Source organism: Echeneis naucrates, chromosome 23 (genome assembly GCF_900963305.1).
Source record: "Echeneis naucrates chromosome 23, fEcheNa1.1, whole genome shotgun sequence".
Taxonomy (NCBI): domain Eukaryota; kingdom Metazoa; phylum Chordata; class Actinopteri; order Carangiformes; family Echeneidae; genus Echeneis; species Echeneis naucrates.
The window spans coordinates 9,687,583-9,704,700 of record NC_042533.1 but is presented as its reverse complement, the minus strand read 5'-3'; the positions used below and the strand labels follow the sequence as shown (position 1 = coordinate 9,704,700).

Below are 17,118 nucleotides of genomic sequence, written 5' to 3'. Positions count from 1 at the left end.
TGGAATAATTAAAAGTAAACGTGTAAAGACATGCATTTTCACTTTGTTGATAATTGCTAGGGTATCATAGGGTATCAGAGAGGAGAATGGACAGGACAGCATGTGGCCAAGTGCTGTGAGTCTGCACAATTCCAGTAATGGCGTCAGTGATGGCCATTGCTTGGGAATCACTAGGATGGAGGCTGAAGCAGCTATGGTCAGTTTACACCGGATTTGACTTGGCTGAGTTTGGAGCGGAGATCAGCTTACACCACCCAGTCATCACCAAAAAACCCTCCCCTCCCCTCCCCTCCCCTCCTCCTTTTAAAAATATGTTTGCATATATGTACTCTGTTGCTTATATCCACCAAAGCAAATGGATATTGAAAGAGTCAAATGAAGGATCTCAAAATGTTAAATCAGAAATTTTTAAATTAATGCTTTCAGAACATTCACACGCATGACTGTGGGGTGGTGGTGGTGAAGGGGGGGGGTGAGAACAAAACCCATGTAACATGCAGCACGCCACAACATGCAATCACATTTTTCCTCTAATGGAGGTAAAAAGTAACAGGAATTGTAACCTACAACTTGAAAATTCAACCTCTCAATAACATACCCGTAACTAACATAAGCATGATTCATGAGTCTTTGTTTTGTTTCTCTAATATTTCACTTAAATGCAATTCTTTGCTATGTCTTGCTTCCAAAGTTTTTTACTCCTCTGTCCTCTTTCCATGTTGCGTGTGTGACAAAACTTGCTGAGATAGGAAATTAATCATAAAAAACATCACAACTATCAATTGTTTGACTAGGAATAGTTTATTAAAGGTGAGAAAACAAAACAAAAAAGCCACAATCCATTTGTTTAATTGCTTAAAAGCTATGTACATTATAAATAATTCCACTACATTACAACCATTTTATTTCCTAGTCTGAAGTCCTACATATTGAGATGTTATTGTCTGAAGGGGCCAGGCAGAGGGCAGAGTGAATGGGTTCAGGATAGCCAGTAAAACACCACTGGGTACATATTTGTTTATTTGCCTGTTTGCACTGAATACAACAGTTGGAATTAGTGGGTGTTTGACTGACTTGTTACTGTTGAGAATGACGGCTGGAGAGTAACTGGTGGATTTTTCTAGACCTTAAACTGCTGGAGGAGAACCAAGTCTCATCAGTGCACCCGTTTCAGCACATGGTAGAGCTGGGAGAGGACATGTCACTGCTGGAGCCTCATGGCAAAAGTGGGATTTGACTTTGTCTTCCTGGTGTATTTTGTCTTTTTTCTTGTGCTCTGTAATCCAGACAGTTCCACAAATGCCCCAATTGCGTCCCTCTTGTGCCACACCTTTTCATACAGGGTTATTCCATCTGTCAGATGCTGTACAGTCTCGGGTCTCTGTACGGGTTGAAATGCTATCCTGGGTACTGGTTTTGTGTAACGCTTATAGTGTGAGGTACAGTACTCAAACTCAGTTCTAGGCCATTGCTTCAGTGCTAACTGCCCTGCTCAGGGTCTTGCTGCTGATGTGGAATTGTTGGGGCGAGGTGAGTTGCAGAGGATGTGTGAGACCAAGAGGCTACGATGGATGAGGGCAGATTTTGCACGCTGCCACTGCACATCGGCGACGTCAGCACCACCACGCTCTCCTCTGCTACGTCCTCCACAGTCATCACTCCGCCTTCCCCGCTTACCCCGGCTGCCTTTCGGGAGCAGTCCATGCAGATATAGTCTTCGTTCTCAGCCATTTCACATGACACACCCACACACACCTGGTGGAACCATTCGTCACAGCCGCCGTCGCATTGCACCCAGTCCACCTGGAAACATGCATACAAATACAGACAGGTGAGTGAGATTTGAGACAAAGAACAAGGAAATAGTATCACTTAAATCACGTGGCTGCAATTTGCCTAGACCCCCCCCCCCGTCCAAAAAAAAAAAACATCACTTGTATAATTTTTAACGACATGTGTCGCAGTATCATGTCACTCATTGTTTGATTGATTTAATTTACTGGCATTCAGAGCCAAAGAAATGTTAACACTTGTGTTACATATCTCTAAGTGTCAGCGAATTCACGCACAGTGCAACATGCAGAGATGAAGTATCACACACACACACTTTATTTAGGCAGTATGTTTGATAATTATGCTATAAAGTCAATAGGTTCAGAGATGTCACACAACATTTCATACACAAGACCCTGATCGATTTGATTTTAAAATAATCTGAACACGTCTCCCTCATGTAAACCGTGATAGTGAGTCAGTATGCAAAATATCAAGAGCCTAAAACTAGCTCACCTAAATGTAATTGATTTTGGAAGTTTGTCAGTTACATTTGTGCTTTTCCAACCACATGCCAACAAGCGTGCTCTTGCAGGTGCTTAAGCCTTATACCGGAATTCCCCCTGCAAGAGGTGGGTTACCCCTGTTAAAGGGCTAACACGACAGACATGGACAGAAATCTTTAAAATGAAGTCAAATAGTCACATAGCAAAACCAGCAATTTTAAAAGAAAATTCAGCTGACTGGGGCATCTTTAAGCTCACATCAAATTTGGTGGCCATTTAAATTTATTTTCTGTTTGGAGAAGCAATTTTGTAATTGCATCATCTCTACTCCCCTGACAGAGCTGCAGGCCTACCAGTTTCTTGGATGTTATTGGCTGCCCTGTGGCCTTGGAGGTTAGGGAGACTGGCCACTGGTTAACTTGGTGGAGAGTCTGCATGCTGTCTCAAAAACGAATCACCACCTGTGTGTCCTGTTAATACGTTATGTGTAACTCTCTTTAAGGTGTTCCAGTACTGTTATCAGCTGTTGATATTCAATAAAGTTCCATGATGTTCATTTTGAGAAGTGTTTGTTATTAACTCTGAACTCAGCAAACAAAACCTGTCATTTACCTCGGTGATTACAGTTTGAAGGGCCTGTCAAACTGCTCTGATCAAAGAATCAGTTCACTTCTCTATGTGTGGCACGGATGTTACTGAGCAGGGTCAAGAGTTTGGCTAAGTGACAAACTGATCATCATCATGGCAGCCCAGCAACATCCAAGAGTAGCTACATTTCAACACAGCATCGTTCCTGTTTCCAGTCAGTCTGCATTTGACATTTCACAATGCAGAATCAAAGCCCAGACAAAAGATGATGGGGCTGCTAGAGAGAGCAGAGCTCAAAACCTACTTTGAAAATGAAAATGAGATAACAGAAGAAGCCCTTAGGTTTTTTTTTTTTTTGTTTTTTTTTAAATCTCCTCACAGCCTATAATTGCACCAGCAGATGATATCAAAAATATCTAAAGTCTCTGACCCTGATTAATTCAGCAAAAACTCTGAACCTCCTACAGGCCTTTTACATAACTTCAAGACAGAAAGCTGTGTGAAATTGACTAAATTCATTCACCCATTCATTCATATTCCCAGCTCACACTGGACGAGGGCGGGGTTCACCCTGGGCTGGGCTGGACAATTTAGGGTCACCAATTAACCTTTGGATGGTGGGAGGGAACCCATGCAGACACGGGGAGAACATGCAAACTCCGCACAGAAAGGCCAGAGGCCCGGAACCGAACCCATGACCCAAAATTGACTACAAAACAGCACAAATATTTTATATGGCTTTTGAGAACTAGAGCTAAAGTAATTAGCCAATTACTTTGTTAGCTGGATGACTTTAACAGTCAATTAATAGTTTTTTACCCCAAACAACTGATGAAATAAATAGTAAGCAAATATTGCAGTTATAATTTGATGACTTAATTAAGTGTATATAAACATTCTAGAATAATGTTATAATTATCAGATCAATTTTGTCCTCATTCCTGGCAAAGACATTAAGGGGACAGTTAATATAATAACAATAATAATAATAATAATAAAAAATAATAATAATGATAATAATATTAATACTTAAAATGTACACAACTATGAGTTATAACAAGGTACACAGTCACATGGTGACCTTTGACATCTGTTAAATGATAAACCATGGCTGTCTCTAACAATCATCTATAAATATTCCTTGTGCCTCTTTTACTGCTACACAGCCTCCTAACACGGAGCTGAAACTCAAACTTATACTGGCTGGATAATATATATCTTATCATCATATGCCAATATCCTGAATTTAGCTAAGGCCAATGACTGACTCCTCACCTTATCTTTACAGGGTCTCTGGCAATTTTTTGCTGCACACACAGCATTCTCATCATTGGAGTCCTCAGCTCCAGACCAGTCGTATTTGGAGGGGATGTCAAGAATCTTCTTCTCCTTCCTCTTTTCCAGTCCCTCCCTGATGGCCTCTGCCTTGGCGGCTGCCTTTTCCTTCCTTTTTCTCTCCTTCTCTTCCTTCGCTAACCGTTTAGCTAGCTGCTTCATCTCACGATTTTTGTCTAAATTGAGTTTGAGTTTCTTCTTCTTCGGTTTTCCACCAAGGCCAAGCTCCAGGCCAACTCTTTTCAGTTCTTTGGACTTGGCCGGGCGCATTTCTCCCATTGTTGAGGCTCCACCCGAGGCTGCCGCAGCCATCAGCATGTGGTGGTGCTCAGCTCTTTCCAACTTCCGTTTCCTCTTTTTCTCTGAATCTTTAAGCTTGATCTTCAGTGGCTTCTCCATCAGAGAATCATCAGGCTATGGAAAACAAAAAAATTAAAGGCATTAATTAAACTAGTGTTTTGTAACTAAGACTCTTCCCCAGAACCAACCAGAACAACCAACTCAAATATGTACCATAGGATCTGGCTCTGAGATCAGGTTGCATAATGAATGACCCTACCTCCATGACCTGCAGGAATCTCTCTTCAGAGGGGGGGTGCGTGGCCTGCAGGATCCTCCAGATGTGCTGGGTCTCATCCAGGGACACCTCCAGCAGGTCACCCAGCATCATCAGCTCCTGCAGCTGGGCTTTAGCCTGCAGGGACAGCTCTAGAACTGGCGGCTCCAGGCTTCGAGGAACAAGGGGGGTCTTCCTGGGCTGTTTTCTGGGTGTGCCTAGGTCTGACATGAAATGATTTTGAGAATTAAATTTAAAAAAAACATTCATTATATTTCTCAGGAAACCAGCAACACAGAGATTTAAAATATATTAATATAATCATGTGTATAAAAAAAAAAACCTCAAGTGGCTAGATAAAATAAACAAAAAAGAAAACAAGAGAGGAGAGATGAATCAAAAAAAGCAATCAATTGAAATGTTGAATAAGTAACAGTGGCCTCACTTTGCACACAAGACTTGGAGGCTGAAGAATAGGCATGCTCAGCACAGAAGGAAGGTGTGGCAGCCGGCCACATGTGACTGACTACTTCTTCGGACTTAACAGGAATCTCCTCATCACAGAATAGGTAAGGCTTCACCTCACCAGGGTCCTAAAGCAAAGAGGGTAAATAGTGGGTGAGGAAAAAAATCCTGCTCACTAATGGTTCACTAACGGTCACTAAAGGTTTTGAAAAAGTATTTCCAAGTTGAATCAGGCCTTTACTGCTTCACTAACCTTCATATCATAACCATAAGTCTCTCTGATATCCTCGTCTGAGTCCGTCTCCTCATCATCATAGTCCACGGACTGACGAGGTGATGTGGCTCTGCTGAAACCTGACTGCTGAAAAGTCTGGATGTGGCCCTGGGCAAGGATACACACAGAGCACACTCAGCATCTCTAATGAAATGTTTCTCAATAGCACTCAATACCAAAAACAAACAAACTAAAAAGCATTTAACAGAATAATAAGCCAAAATGAAATCAATAGTTTATAAACTGATATATGTAAAGGATACCATTTTTGCCTGACAAGCCAGTCTTGTCTTCTACTTTCATGTATACAGTATATGTTAGTGCCCTCTTCTGGTACATTTCATTACTTGCACTCAAAGCTCCAGTAGAAGCACTATACAATACTACACAACCTGTGTGAGAGCAGAATTTAAAATGCAATTATCCAAATGTAGTACCTGCAAGTCTGGATTGGCAGCAGCTTTCTGAAGCTCAGCATTAATGATCTTCTCAGTTTTCTCCCTTGCAGCTTGCTCTACCATACGCTGGCTTAGCACAGACAGCTTTGCCAGTGCTGAGGACAACTCCTCAGTAGCCAGAGCTTGACGTGCTCGGTCCTGGTGGAATAATAAGATCATTTGAGGGATGGATATTTAGTAGACCTCAAAAGCAAACCATAGAAGTGTTCACAATAAAGCTGGTTACTGCCGGAAAGTGAGAAGCTATTGTTTTGTCATTTCTGTCTGTACCTGCCAGCTCATTGCCCTTTCTGTCAAACACTGGAGAGCCTCCCCCTCTGGCAGACGCACTGGCAGCTTCTGCAGCGACACCAACAGTGACAAAATGGTCTCTAGTCTTGGCCTCCTAGACCGTTGACATAGTGGACACAGGAATTTGGAGTCTTTGCTGTTACTCTGCCACCCAACACCCAGTTTCTTCTGAGATCCCGTCTTAGGCAGAGGAACGCATGCTCCATGGAACCAGTCCTTACAAAGCTCACACTGTAACATGAAGCCGCTGGCTGTTTTTCGACACAGGCAGAACTTGACCTCTTCGATGCGATCGGCCATGGCCATCTTGGCTAAGTTGGCTGCACAGAGTGAGTGGATGGCCTCCACTTCTTTCTGTTCTTTGGCTTTGAAGGCTGCTACAACAGTTGAAGGTTCTCGCACCTCCTCAAGGCTCTCTTCCAGGTCACTAAGGGTTTCAGGGTCAAAGCCGCCTCTCTCCTTCTCCATGAGCTCCTTGACACGCTTCCGTTTGCTTTTGCTATTACCATAGACCCCAATGTCCACACGAGGACTGAGAACCTAGAAGAGGATATCAATAGCATTTCATTCTGCTAATTGTATGTTATTCCACTTTATATGTCAATTAATTTATTTTATTTATTTACTCAAGCCTTTGAAATGTGATGGCCGACCTGAAGCAGTGTGTAAGTAGAATTCTTCTTGAGGAAAGTACGAGCAGTCCTCTCCCTCCAGGCTCGGGCTGCTGCCACTTGAGACTCCACCTGGGCGAGCGGATCCAATCGGACAGGGATGGAGCGTCCCCTGGCCAGCAGGCTCTCCAGCTGCTCCAGGTAAGCATAACTACTACCACTCTGGATGGCTTCCACCTTGGAGGTCCACTCCTTAGCTTTCTGCAGGGCCTCTCGGAGGGCCAAAATATTAGGCAGATATGCTGGGATGTTTCTTGCTTCCAGCACGATGCTCTCTAAGGTCGCCATGCTGTGTCGAGGTCTGCCATTACAGGAGGACATGGGATGATCAAGCATTACAGAGACTCTCTTCAAAATAACTTACTGAATGAAGAACAACTTAGAACAATGTAAAATTCCTCATAAAATCTTTGTATGTGTGCAGCTTTACCTGGCCTGCAGGCAGGCTCGTGCCTTATCCTCCCATCTCTCTGAGACAGTGAGGATCTCTTGCAGTTCGGCCATGGCTTTCTCCACAGCATGGTGGGGAGCCAAACCCACCCCAGAGTCTATCAACCTCTTCATCAGCTCCAGGGTGACCCGGTGGGGCTCGGCCAGGGTGATACGCACCTGGTTAGTAGAATGTAGCATGCTACATCAGACCTCAACTCTAACAACTCACTTAAACCTTAACAATGGGTTGTGCTTACCTCATCCAGCCATCGGGCCTGCTGGAGCTCTTGCTTGAGTCTTGGAAGTTCAGGGAGCTCTACATCTAGACCGCTACCCAAGTCCAACAGCGCCTGCAGCTTGGAGGAGTCAGGCATTTCATCTGAGAGAGCGGTCTGGGCTCGCTCATGGAAGTCCTCCACATTCTCCAATAACTCCTGGAGACATTGGAGGTCAAAAACAGAAATTAGAGGATAAAGTGAGAGTGTGGACTCAGACAAAATATTTATATTTCCATAATGTTAATGGCGCAAGAGAAAACAGAAAATTAAAGTGTGAACTGTATCTCAATTACAGCATGTGTGCTTCAGTTGGCATTAAAGCACACATGGGACTAACCTTCACTTGTCGGGCTTGGCTGATGATGCAGGGTAGCCTGAAGAGCTGATCCACAAAGGCCTTGAGCTCATCCACTGTCAGTTTGGTACGGTTCCGACTACTCTCAGAACGCAAGCGGCTGCTGCAGACACACATGGGAGAAGAGGGATGCATGAGTTTGACCCTGAGCAGATTGATTATCAATTTATGAATGAAAAAGTGTAAATATTGGTTTATCTGTGGACTACTTTGTAATCAAGGCGTATGTTTTTATGTTGGCATCTCCGCTGACCTGTGTCTCTGCTTTCGGCTGAGCAGCAACTGGGCTACAGAGGAGCATGTCTCTGCCTCTTTGACCATCTCCCTAAGGCGTCGGAACAAAGTGTTCTCAGGATACTTTCTGTCTTCTGCATCTTCTAGCAAAACTTTAAGTTCAATTAGGTCTGTGAGACAAAGGAATCACATTGATGAACAAAGTCATACCACTAGGCAAAGGCTCTTGCATAGCATTACTGTGCAACATGTACATTTATTGCAGCAGCAATAAAGCATATAAAACCTTTCTTTGTCTTTTGGTCTGCAGCCAAGGCCTCTGTCACCCTCTTTGCCCAAGTGTCATAGGACTGAGCCCGTGTCTTGACCCCATAAAGCATGGATGGAAACTCTTCCAGATCATAACGATATCTGAAATACATCAAACAGATAAGAAGTTATTATAGTTTATGCGGTCAGGTACATAATGAGTTGGGGTGCACCGCTAACAAATTGCATAATAAATAATAGTTTCCTTTGTTCATTTAATAGACTTAAGTGGTAAATACAGGTACCAAAAAGTAATTCATCTCACCGCAGACACTTGTTGCCGAGCGGACAGTCACAGAGATCTGCTGCATGATGAAGACACACCAGCCGATCTGGGCTGCAGGAACAGGTCAGTGCAGACAGGAAACAGGTTGTCTTACACTTGTGGCACTGGCGTTCGTCGTCAGGGACCAGCTCAAAAACCTCCTGTTCTGAGGACAGCACACCCTGTAGATGTGGAGGAAAGATGTGAGGAAAATGTGGGCTGAATGACCCAAATTGATTATTTCCAGTTGTTAAAACCTGTCCTGTCAGAGGTATGTGGTCTTAATAGTCTGACCAATGGTTTGTCTTCCAGCTTGACCAAGTTTAACACATATTCTCACAGTATTATAAGAATTTCCACCACAAAAGAAATCTGATGAAAATGTGAAATTTAGCTGTTTTTTATAAGCACTAGTTACAATCATTAAGTGATGAGATTTTTGTTTTATGATCACTTATCTACTTTTCAGAGAGGCTTCTCACCAATTCTTGGATGGCCTGTCTGAGTTTAGTCTCCTCCTCCATCATATCTCCCATTTCCTTGAATACAGCAGCAGCTAGTTCCACGTCAAGGCTCTCTGGATCAGCGGCCATCTTGCACAGCAGCTCCTCGTGGGAGAAGACGCAGTAGCGGTGGAGCCGTCGATAGTGGGCCACACACTGACGACCCATTGGTAACTAAGGAGCAGCAAAAATGAAAGATGAACACCCACACTCAATAAAAAAGATGACTACTCAAAGAAGGCTTCAGGTTTCTCTAACCCAGTCAGCTGTGCAGAAATTCACTGCCTCTGCAAAGTTGTAGCCCTGGTTGAAGCCGCTGTGGTAGGCTCTGGGGAATGTCACCACAAACTCCCCTGCACACTGATTTGTCCTGTAAACCTAAATGGTTGGAAATACACATTTGAAGAATAAACACCAAGAAAAAGTAAACAATGTCCAATTAGATGTAATAGATGAAATCTAAAACCAAGACTCAGGATACATACAGGTACTCCGTGTTCCATGAGGACATTGGGATTCATAATGGTCACCAGTTGATGCAGGAGGTCTGGCTGGGAGTCAAACAGCTCTGGAGCCAACTTCTTCATTACTGCCTCCAGCTGCTCTGCTGCAGATGCTGGCACTCCGTACCATGTCTTCGGTTCTCCCCTGGAAAACAGATTAAAAAAAAAACAAACAAACAAACATCTAAGATATAGCCTTATCTAGTGGAATAAAATAAGGACAGTTTTGATGAACATGATCAATTCCATTATATTACTTTGTAATTGTCAGCGATGTTTTTTTTTTATTTGGAAGCATCCTTTTTATTAGCACCACTCTATCTATGTATCTTTTTTTATTTTAAGGTTGTGAAAAGTCTTGTGCAGGCTAATGTTACCAGTGCAGGAAGTTGATGGAGTAACTCCAGTGGTCCTCGATGTGCCAGCAGAAAGAGGAGAAACACATCCCCACATACAGCCAGGGTACCTTCATCCCTGAGATGTCCACATTGATGTGGGTGAGCACTGACTGCTCCAGCACTGGCATGTTGTTCAGGTTCCAGCCTGAGTTGGCATACTCCTGACAAAGAGGATATAAAGCGCTTTATTTTACATCAGATCAAAATTCATGTTTTTACGCAATGTAGCACTCATAAATAAAGTTCTATTCAATGAAGCCTGATTAATAAATCCCCATTAAAAGTGTTTTCCCTTCTCAGATGCCTGTAGAATATCTAAAATATTAACAAAAAGGACTTATAATAACTATCTTTTGAGGTATAAGAGAGATGGTATAACACTATATGATGACAATTTTCACTAAAATCATGTCAGGATTTATTTGCAAAACCAAAAAGCTTATTGCAAATCTATCTTCTGAATAAATGTGTAAGTAGTGTTTAAAATAGAAACATAAGACAAATGCACACACACTGTACATCTTGCTGTTAAGTGTAAACTACATAGAAACATAAGACTTTCTGAGAACTGAGTCCATAGAAATAAAAAACGAGCATGCCACAATATCACCACTAGTGTCATTCATACTTTCAGAAATTGAACTCTATGAAGAGCTACTTTTTTTTCTTCTCTCAAATGACTGAACTTTTGGGAGCATTGCATCATGATGCCAAGACATAGGAAATGTGAAATGTGCCAGAAAGATGGGAGCTGCAAGAAAAGGTTTGTGCATATGTGTCACCAACTAGTGTGTCAGCAAGAACCAGCGAGACAGAGACACAGAACAGGTAAGCTTTTCAAGTAAAATATTCAATTTGAAAAGCAGATAGAGGGTATACTGCTTTACAAATAAAATGATCAATTGTATCAGTATTTTCCCTTTTCCATAAAGCCTGATATAATATGCACTCAAGTCAACTCTTAAAACAATATCTGGAAATGAAAACTCTAAAAATAATTTTCTCACCTCCTCATCTCCAAGTAACCTTCTCTTGCCATCCCTGACAGGAAACCCACTGCCCACCTCTTTGGAGCTAATGTCAGCTCCATACTCTACGATGACATCCTCCTCGATGCTGCTGACCAGACGCCAGAACTCTTTCTCCACCAACTCTGTGGGAACCATCTGGGAGCACAAAGTGGAATTAATGAAGGCTGTTTTAGCTGAAGTATTATAGCAAAATGTAAGGTTGGGATATCTATGAAAAGGTGGCCATATTTTTCTTCGACATACATGTACAGGCATGTTGAAGTAGTCGGATTTGAAGTGGTCAGCCATCTCCCCAAAGCTCTGGAGAGTGTACTCTCTCACAGCCTGCTCAAAGCCAAAAGCTTCTCTTGGTTTACTGCACTCCTGTGAAGGAAGATGGACGACATATTCATTACAACTGGAATTCACAAAAAGTGCAATCATCACGGAGATGCTTAGTAATACAAATAGTTACGGCGAGTAAATGAATTTAATCTTTATGCTTTTTGGCCAAACATCGTGCAAGAATTACCTCGGCAACACACTTTGGACATCGCCAGTCGCCCTTGGGAACATCCTGCAAAGGTGGTATCAAACAGAAGGTGTGGTAACTGTCGTCACAGCCATCACAGAGCAGGAGCCGGTCCTCCTCATCCCCTCGACCACACACCAAGCAAAGGTAGAGGTCAATCTGGGAGATCAATTTCACAAAACACACAGGCGTGGTCATTTTATGAGTTACAGAAGGGCAATGAACATCAACCATCAGGCAAATGTCAGACAAACTGAACTGGTACTCACAAAATTGACTTCCAGGGTCTCCTTGCGTGGTCTCATTTTGATGGCAAAGGCCTGAGCTTTAAGGTGACGTTGCTTCTTGGTGAATCCATCATCTAAATGACAGATACCAACATAAAAAAATGATGCAACAGGTCTGCTGGTTTGTCATTTAGTGTCTCCCATACGTAAAAACAAAGATCAAGCAAAAATTATCCTTACCAGCTGACACAATCTCCAAGCCCACCATCTTGGGACTTGTGCTGAAGATTTTGAGGCCTTTTGGTTCCTTGTTTTCTCTCTAGAGAGAAAGAACGACAACAACAGCAGACTGTGAAACAGACTGATCCTGCAAGAAGGCCAAATTTTAGCATCTGGGAGGCATGTTTGTCACTGCTGGGAATCTGGACAGGGGCAGGGAGAGGGACGCTGAAGGCAATTTAGCCAAATTTAAAAGGGACCAAGCATTATATAATGAAACAGCTTCCTGACACAAAGGATGAATTTGTGACCTGTTTGCAAAATGAATTAATTGGTCTGTAGTGGTCCAATGTTTTAGTTTATTATACAGTTACCAATAATGTTGACAAGTTTACCTCAGACTTGAGGCGCCTGGACCGTCTCTCAGGCAGAAGTCGTTCTTTGGTTTGGGTTGGATTGCCCTCCCCATCTTTTTCTTTCTCCTTTTCCTCCTCCTCTTCTTGCTCCTCTTCCTCAGCCGCTTCCTCACCAACTCCCTCATCAACTTCCTCCCCATCATCACCGTCGTCATAGAGTCTCTGAATGCCCTGGTTTAGGTGAAAGGAAGTTCAGGTTTTAGAAAGGAGAAATCTTAGTGTTAGGAACAAGCTATTTAGAGATGATTTGATTTGATTAAATCAAGATTGGCTGGTGCACAATATGAAACAGTCCAAGGCTGAATTATGCCAGAAAGACTGACAAGCCAAAACTAACTTAGCTCAATGAGGACGAAAAAGTAACAATAATTATTTCAATGTCAAAACCCACTCACATGTTGTATACATCTACTCAGTCATTTTGGATATCTCATAGACAATGCTACAATATGGCTGCATTCCTGAATATGTTTGCACCATCAACAACATTGTGTTAACATCATTGTGCATGTTAAAGTCTGCCAAACAACAAAGAATTTGGATGATATTTTATAATTACAGACCAAATTCTTTTGACATGACTCACAGTTAATGTGGCCCCAGATTGGAAGAGCTCATAAGGGTAAAGGATCCTCTCATAGTGAGAGCGAAGCAGCGAGCCGGCACCTTTCCCAGATGGGAAGCCCATTCGGCTAGCCACCTTGGACCACCTCTTCTCCTTACACACTGTCTCAAAGCCGCCTTCAGAAGAAACAATCTAAACACACAAACATACAAGTGTGTACACCGTCAAATAGAAAACAAAATGTAAGGAAACTTTTTTGCTAGCAGTATATTAAAGTGGCTCAATACAAGCATGTGAAGCAGCAGCAAATTACAACATCCATCTCCGTCTAAAAGTATAAAAAAGTATAAACTGTGGGGATAGCAAATTTTGTAAAAACATGTAATGGCAAGACAAAAACATTCACCCCTGTTTATCAATTATCAGCATTCGAGTTTTCTTTTTTCTTCAAAAAACACCCCCCCTCCAAAAAAAAAAAAAAAAAAAAAAAAACAACAACACACATCCGCACACAAAATCAATCTGGTTTTACCTTGCTTAGCTGATACAGGTCCAAAATCTTTCTCTCCACATGAGGGAATCGGATCTTGGATCCCTGCAGCTCCCAGAACTTTGCGATTTGATCCAGAAAGTTCAGTTTAACTCGTGTAAGGGCCTGGACACAGGCAAGGGAGAGCTTTTATGCACAGTGGAAACCTCAGGCAAAGTAATGTCTGAATGGCTTCACTTTTATGCACAAACATATTGCACTGGTTAGGTGAAAGCCTTATAATGACAACACTGAAACTGTTCCTTGGTTTACGAGGCTTTAACAACAGAATTTAAAACCTCAAACCAAAACGTTGACAGGTGCAAAACAAAAGCTCGTGGATGGAAACAGATTGTACATGAGCTGCTTCTGTCCAAGAAGAATTGACCAGTCAGTTATGAACACACCTTGGAGCTCTGCGAGTGATGAAGCACCTGTTTCTCAGAGAAATGTTTTATAACCTGCTGCACAGCTTTTTGCCCCCCCCCCCCCCCCATACTTTCTCACTCACCTCAAGTTCATTCAGTCTTTGTACTCGAGGAGTGAAGCGAAAGTTGCGCACGTCACACGCAAATGGAGGCTGCCAGTCCTGATAGACGAGAAGAAAGACACATCAGCAGTGAGGAAATGACAGCCACAAAGCTGACATTGGAGCACATCACAAGTCCACGAGCAGTGTTTATTCATTTAAGTTGAGAGTTACAACTGCTATATTCATACAAGTGCGGTTGGGTCTATTTTTGTACACCACAACTGTGTATACTTCAAACTGAAGCCCTTATTATTTTAATCGCGATACAAAGCTTTGATCGAGTAGGCAGGACATTACATGTCAAAAGTCTTAGAATGTAAATATACCCAAGTATTTGTTTGCATGCACACACACACACAAACAAACACATCCTAAACGCAGCATATGGGCCACAGTCTGATAGGAGCTTCAGGCCTGCGTGTGACTCAGTGTCGCATCTTGGCAGCTAACGTGGTCCAACCGTTGTGCTGTAACTTAGCTAGCCACCACGAAAAACAAAAACAAACAACTGACGGAACCGCTGATTTTACTTTGCGTTGTTCAAACTTTTCTGAACAACAGAGAAAAGCCATTGTCAGCCACGTCCAAAATGTAATGGCGTGAGCACAAAGGAATTAAGACTTGTTTGACCTCTATTAGAGTAATGGCAACTGGTATTATCGTTGCCTATTACTGAATTCACGCAGGCCCAAAAACTGCGATACCAACGTATAAAGATAGGAAGTAAAAAAAAAATTTTTTTAACCCAGTGTTTAAAAATGTCTTGGGTTTACCTCAGGGGGTCGGATTTTGCAAATTCCCGTCTTCTCTGCAATGGGTCGGATCTTGTTGATGAATCCTAAAGGATCCGAGAAATCCTCCCAACTCGGCTCAAAAACCGGGCATTCAGGAGGTGGTACGAACTCAGCAAATGCAGACATGGTTGGCTTCAGCGAAACAGTCTTAAAAGATAATATATGACAAAAATGCGTCGAGTTGAGCTCAACAGTCCATGATTATTTCCAACAATCTTCTTCTTGGAGAACTTCCTCCGTGTCCGTCATGATCCTTCAAATTTCCGAGGTGGTAAATCACTGAAGTGGCAAGGCATCCCACTCGCAATGGCGAATAATAATCTGATGTAAAAGTGGATGCATAAACACAACAACCGAGTAGCTACTGGTTATTGTTTTCCCATCATCAGTAAACAGCGGGCCAGGCCAGGCCAGGGATTCTCCACTACCACTCCCCTACCTGGGACGGAGGGCAGGGTTAGTCCGAAACGCCATCATTCCTTCTTACAGACAACAGCTTCACAAAAAAAACATCAACTCTGCGGCGGAGGCTTGGGCCAAGGTGATCGCGAAATTTTAAAGAAAGTTTGCTAAACAAAAACACTCCGACTTTCCAACGTTGGCTGTGGTTATGGTGCACAAGCTAGCAATGCTGCCGCCGCGTCTGTGTACCTGAGCAGTGTGCGATTTCTTGGTGATGATGGATTTCCAACAAACTTATCCACGGTTGGCTAAGTCCTGGAGCTAACTGGCGGTGTCCATTAGCTAACGTAATCACGCTCGCTTGACGGGCATCCCCGAATAAATTCCACGTCTTCTAGCGAGCATCTGATAACTTCAGTATCAGCCAAGCCGGACCAAAGCAAGGAGGGGGCTAACAGTAACAAGTGTACATTGTTGGCCGATGTCTTCGCTCGGTGCATCCACCCTCATTCATTGAACCATTCGAGGCAGCGGAAAACTAGCATGTGGCTAATTCAGCAGGCTAAAACCAGCTTAGCTACCGCTGTCCGTTGCGCAGCTAACATTAACGTTAGCTAGGAATGTCGACTGAGCAGGGTCGTCTTTCCGGGGTTGAGTAGGCTCTTTGGACTCGCACAGAAAAAATACTTTGCTTTTTTTCGCCGAGGGTCACTTTCCGTTTAATATAACGTCGTCCGTAGATACTATGGCCGCATTAGCCGATGTGCTAGCTACGACTAGCAAGGTAGCTAGAGCCTCTATGGCGCTTTCGAGGGCACTCGGAAAATCTTTATGGTACTTCCGACTTTGGTGGTTGGAAAAACGGCATTATTTTTGCTTTTAAATTGGAGCATACAACAATTTATTAGGTGTTAAGCGACTTATGGTCATTATTTTTCTCTTTCAAAACCGATATGGCGACATTATATCTTGTAGCAACCCAAGGAAGGGGGCATAATGTCGTTCGATTAATAATTAAGGACATATTTAGTAACCAAAACATGTGCGATTGCATTCCCTTTATGGCTACTATCTAGATTCAACATTTAAGCCACTACGCACAAAAATATTTACTGGGTTTCTTTAGTTTTGTTTTTGTACTCTAGCACATTTCCGGACATTTTCAATTTTCTGAAGTACTATATTTTCAACTGCACCTTAACGCAACATTGTCTACAGTGATTCGTTGCGAAGGAGGAAAATAAAAATGCATTCCGCTAAAAACGGGACCGTGATCATCATTTTTAAAATGTTTTATTTATTCATGGTGATGCATTTTACTCTCCCTGATATTTCCAGACGAATTTACAGCAATGACCCATCCTAGACGGGGTTTGCCCCATGGCTGTAGCCTACTGTAAGAGACACGGATGCTGCTCAGCCCTGGAGCTGGCATTTCCCATTGATCACTCTTTTGCATTTTAAACACTTACAAAGGCCTCTGATGAATGTTGTTCATAAAAAAAAAAATAAGTACAAGTCATTCTGAAATCAAATGGTGTCAGAGACTAAGTTAAACTGATCTTGAAATAAATTGACATAAATGAATAATGTTTCGTGTTACATAAAATCAACATTGGTGAAATTTGCAACTTGAAATTACTGATAAAAATATGTTTATTCTAAAAACAAGGCACACAATGTTGGAAAAGCTCTAAA

General features: G+C 42.5%; 1 protein-coding gene across 1 annotated transcript; it reads right to left on the bottom strand.

The window, feature by feature from the left end:
* Positions 1-788: 788 nt before the first annotated feature.
* kdm5a (lysine demethylase 5A) lies at positions 789-16,203 on the bottom strand. The gene is made up of 28 exons (XM_029494941.1): positions 14,998-16,203; positions 14,204-14,281; positions 13,696-13,818; positions 13,185-13,355; positions 12,578-12,769; positions 12,204-12,282; positions 12,006-12,097; positions 11,737-11,895; positions 11,469-11,588; positions 11,202-11,360; positions 10,174-10,355; positions 9,779-9,941; positions 9,552-9,671; positions 9,273-9,467; positions 8,791-8,972; positions 8,503-8,627; positions 8,236-8,386; positions 7,965-8,085; positions 7,607-7,783; positions 7,348-7,526; positions 6,900-7,218; positions 6,226-6,786; positions 5,935-6,093; positions 5,477-5,605; positions 5,204-5,351; positions 4,762-4,982; positions 4,143-4,616; positions 789-1,803 (listed from the first exon to the last, which is right to left on the bottom strand). Exons 1-28 carry the CDS (start codon positions 15,142-15,144, stop codon positions 1,480-1,482), a joined length of 5,250 nt encoding a protein of 1,749 aa, XP_029350801.1. The 5' UTR covers positions 15,145-16,203; the 3' UTR covers positions 789-1,479.
* Positions 16,204-17,118: the final 915 nt, after the last annotated feature.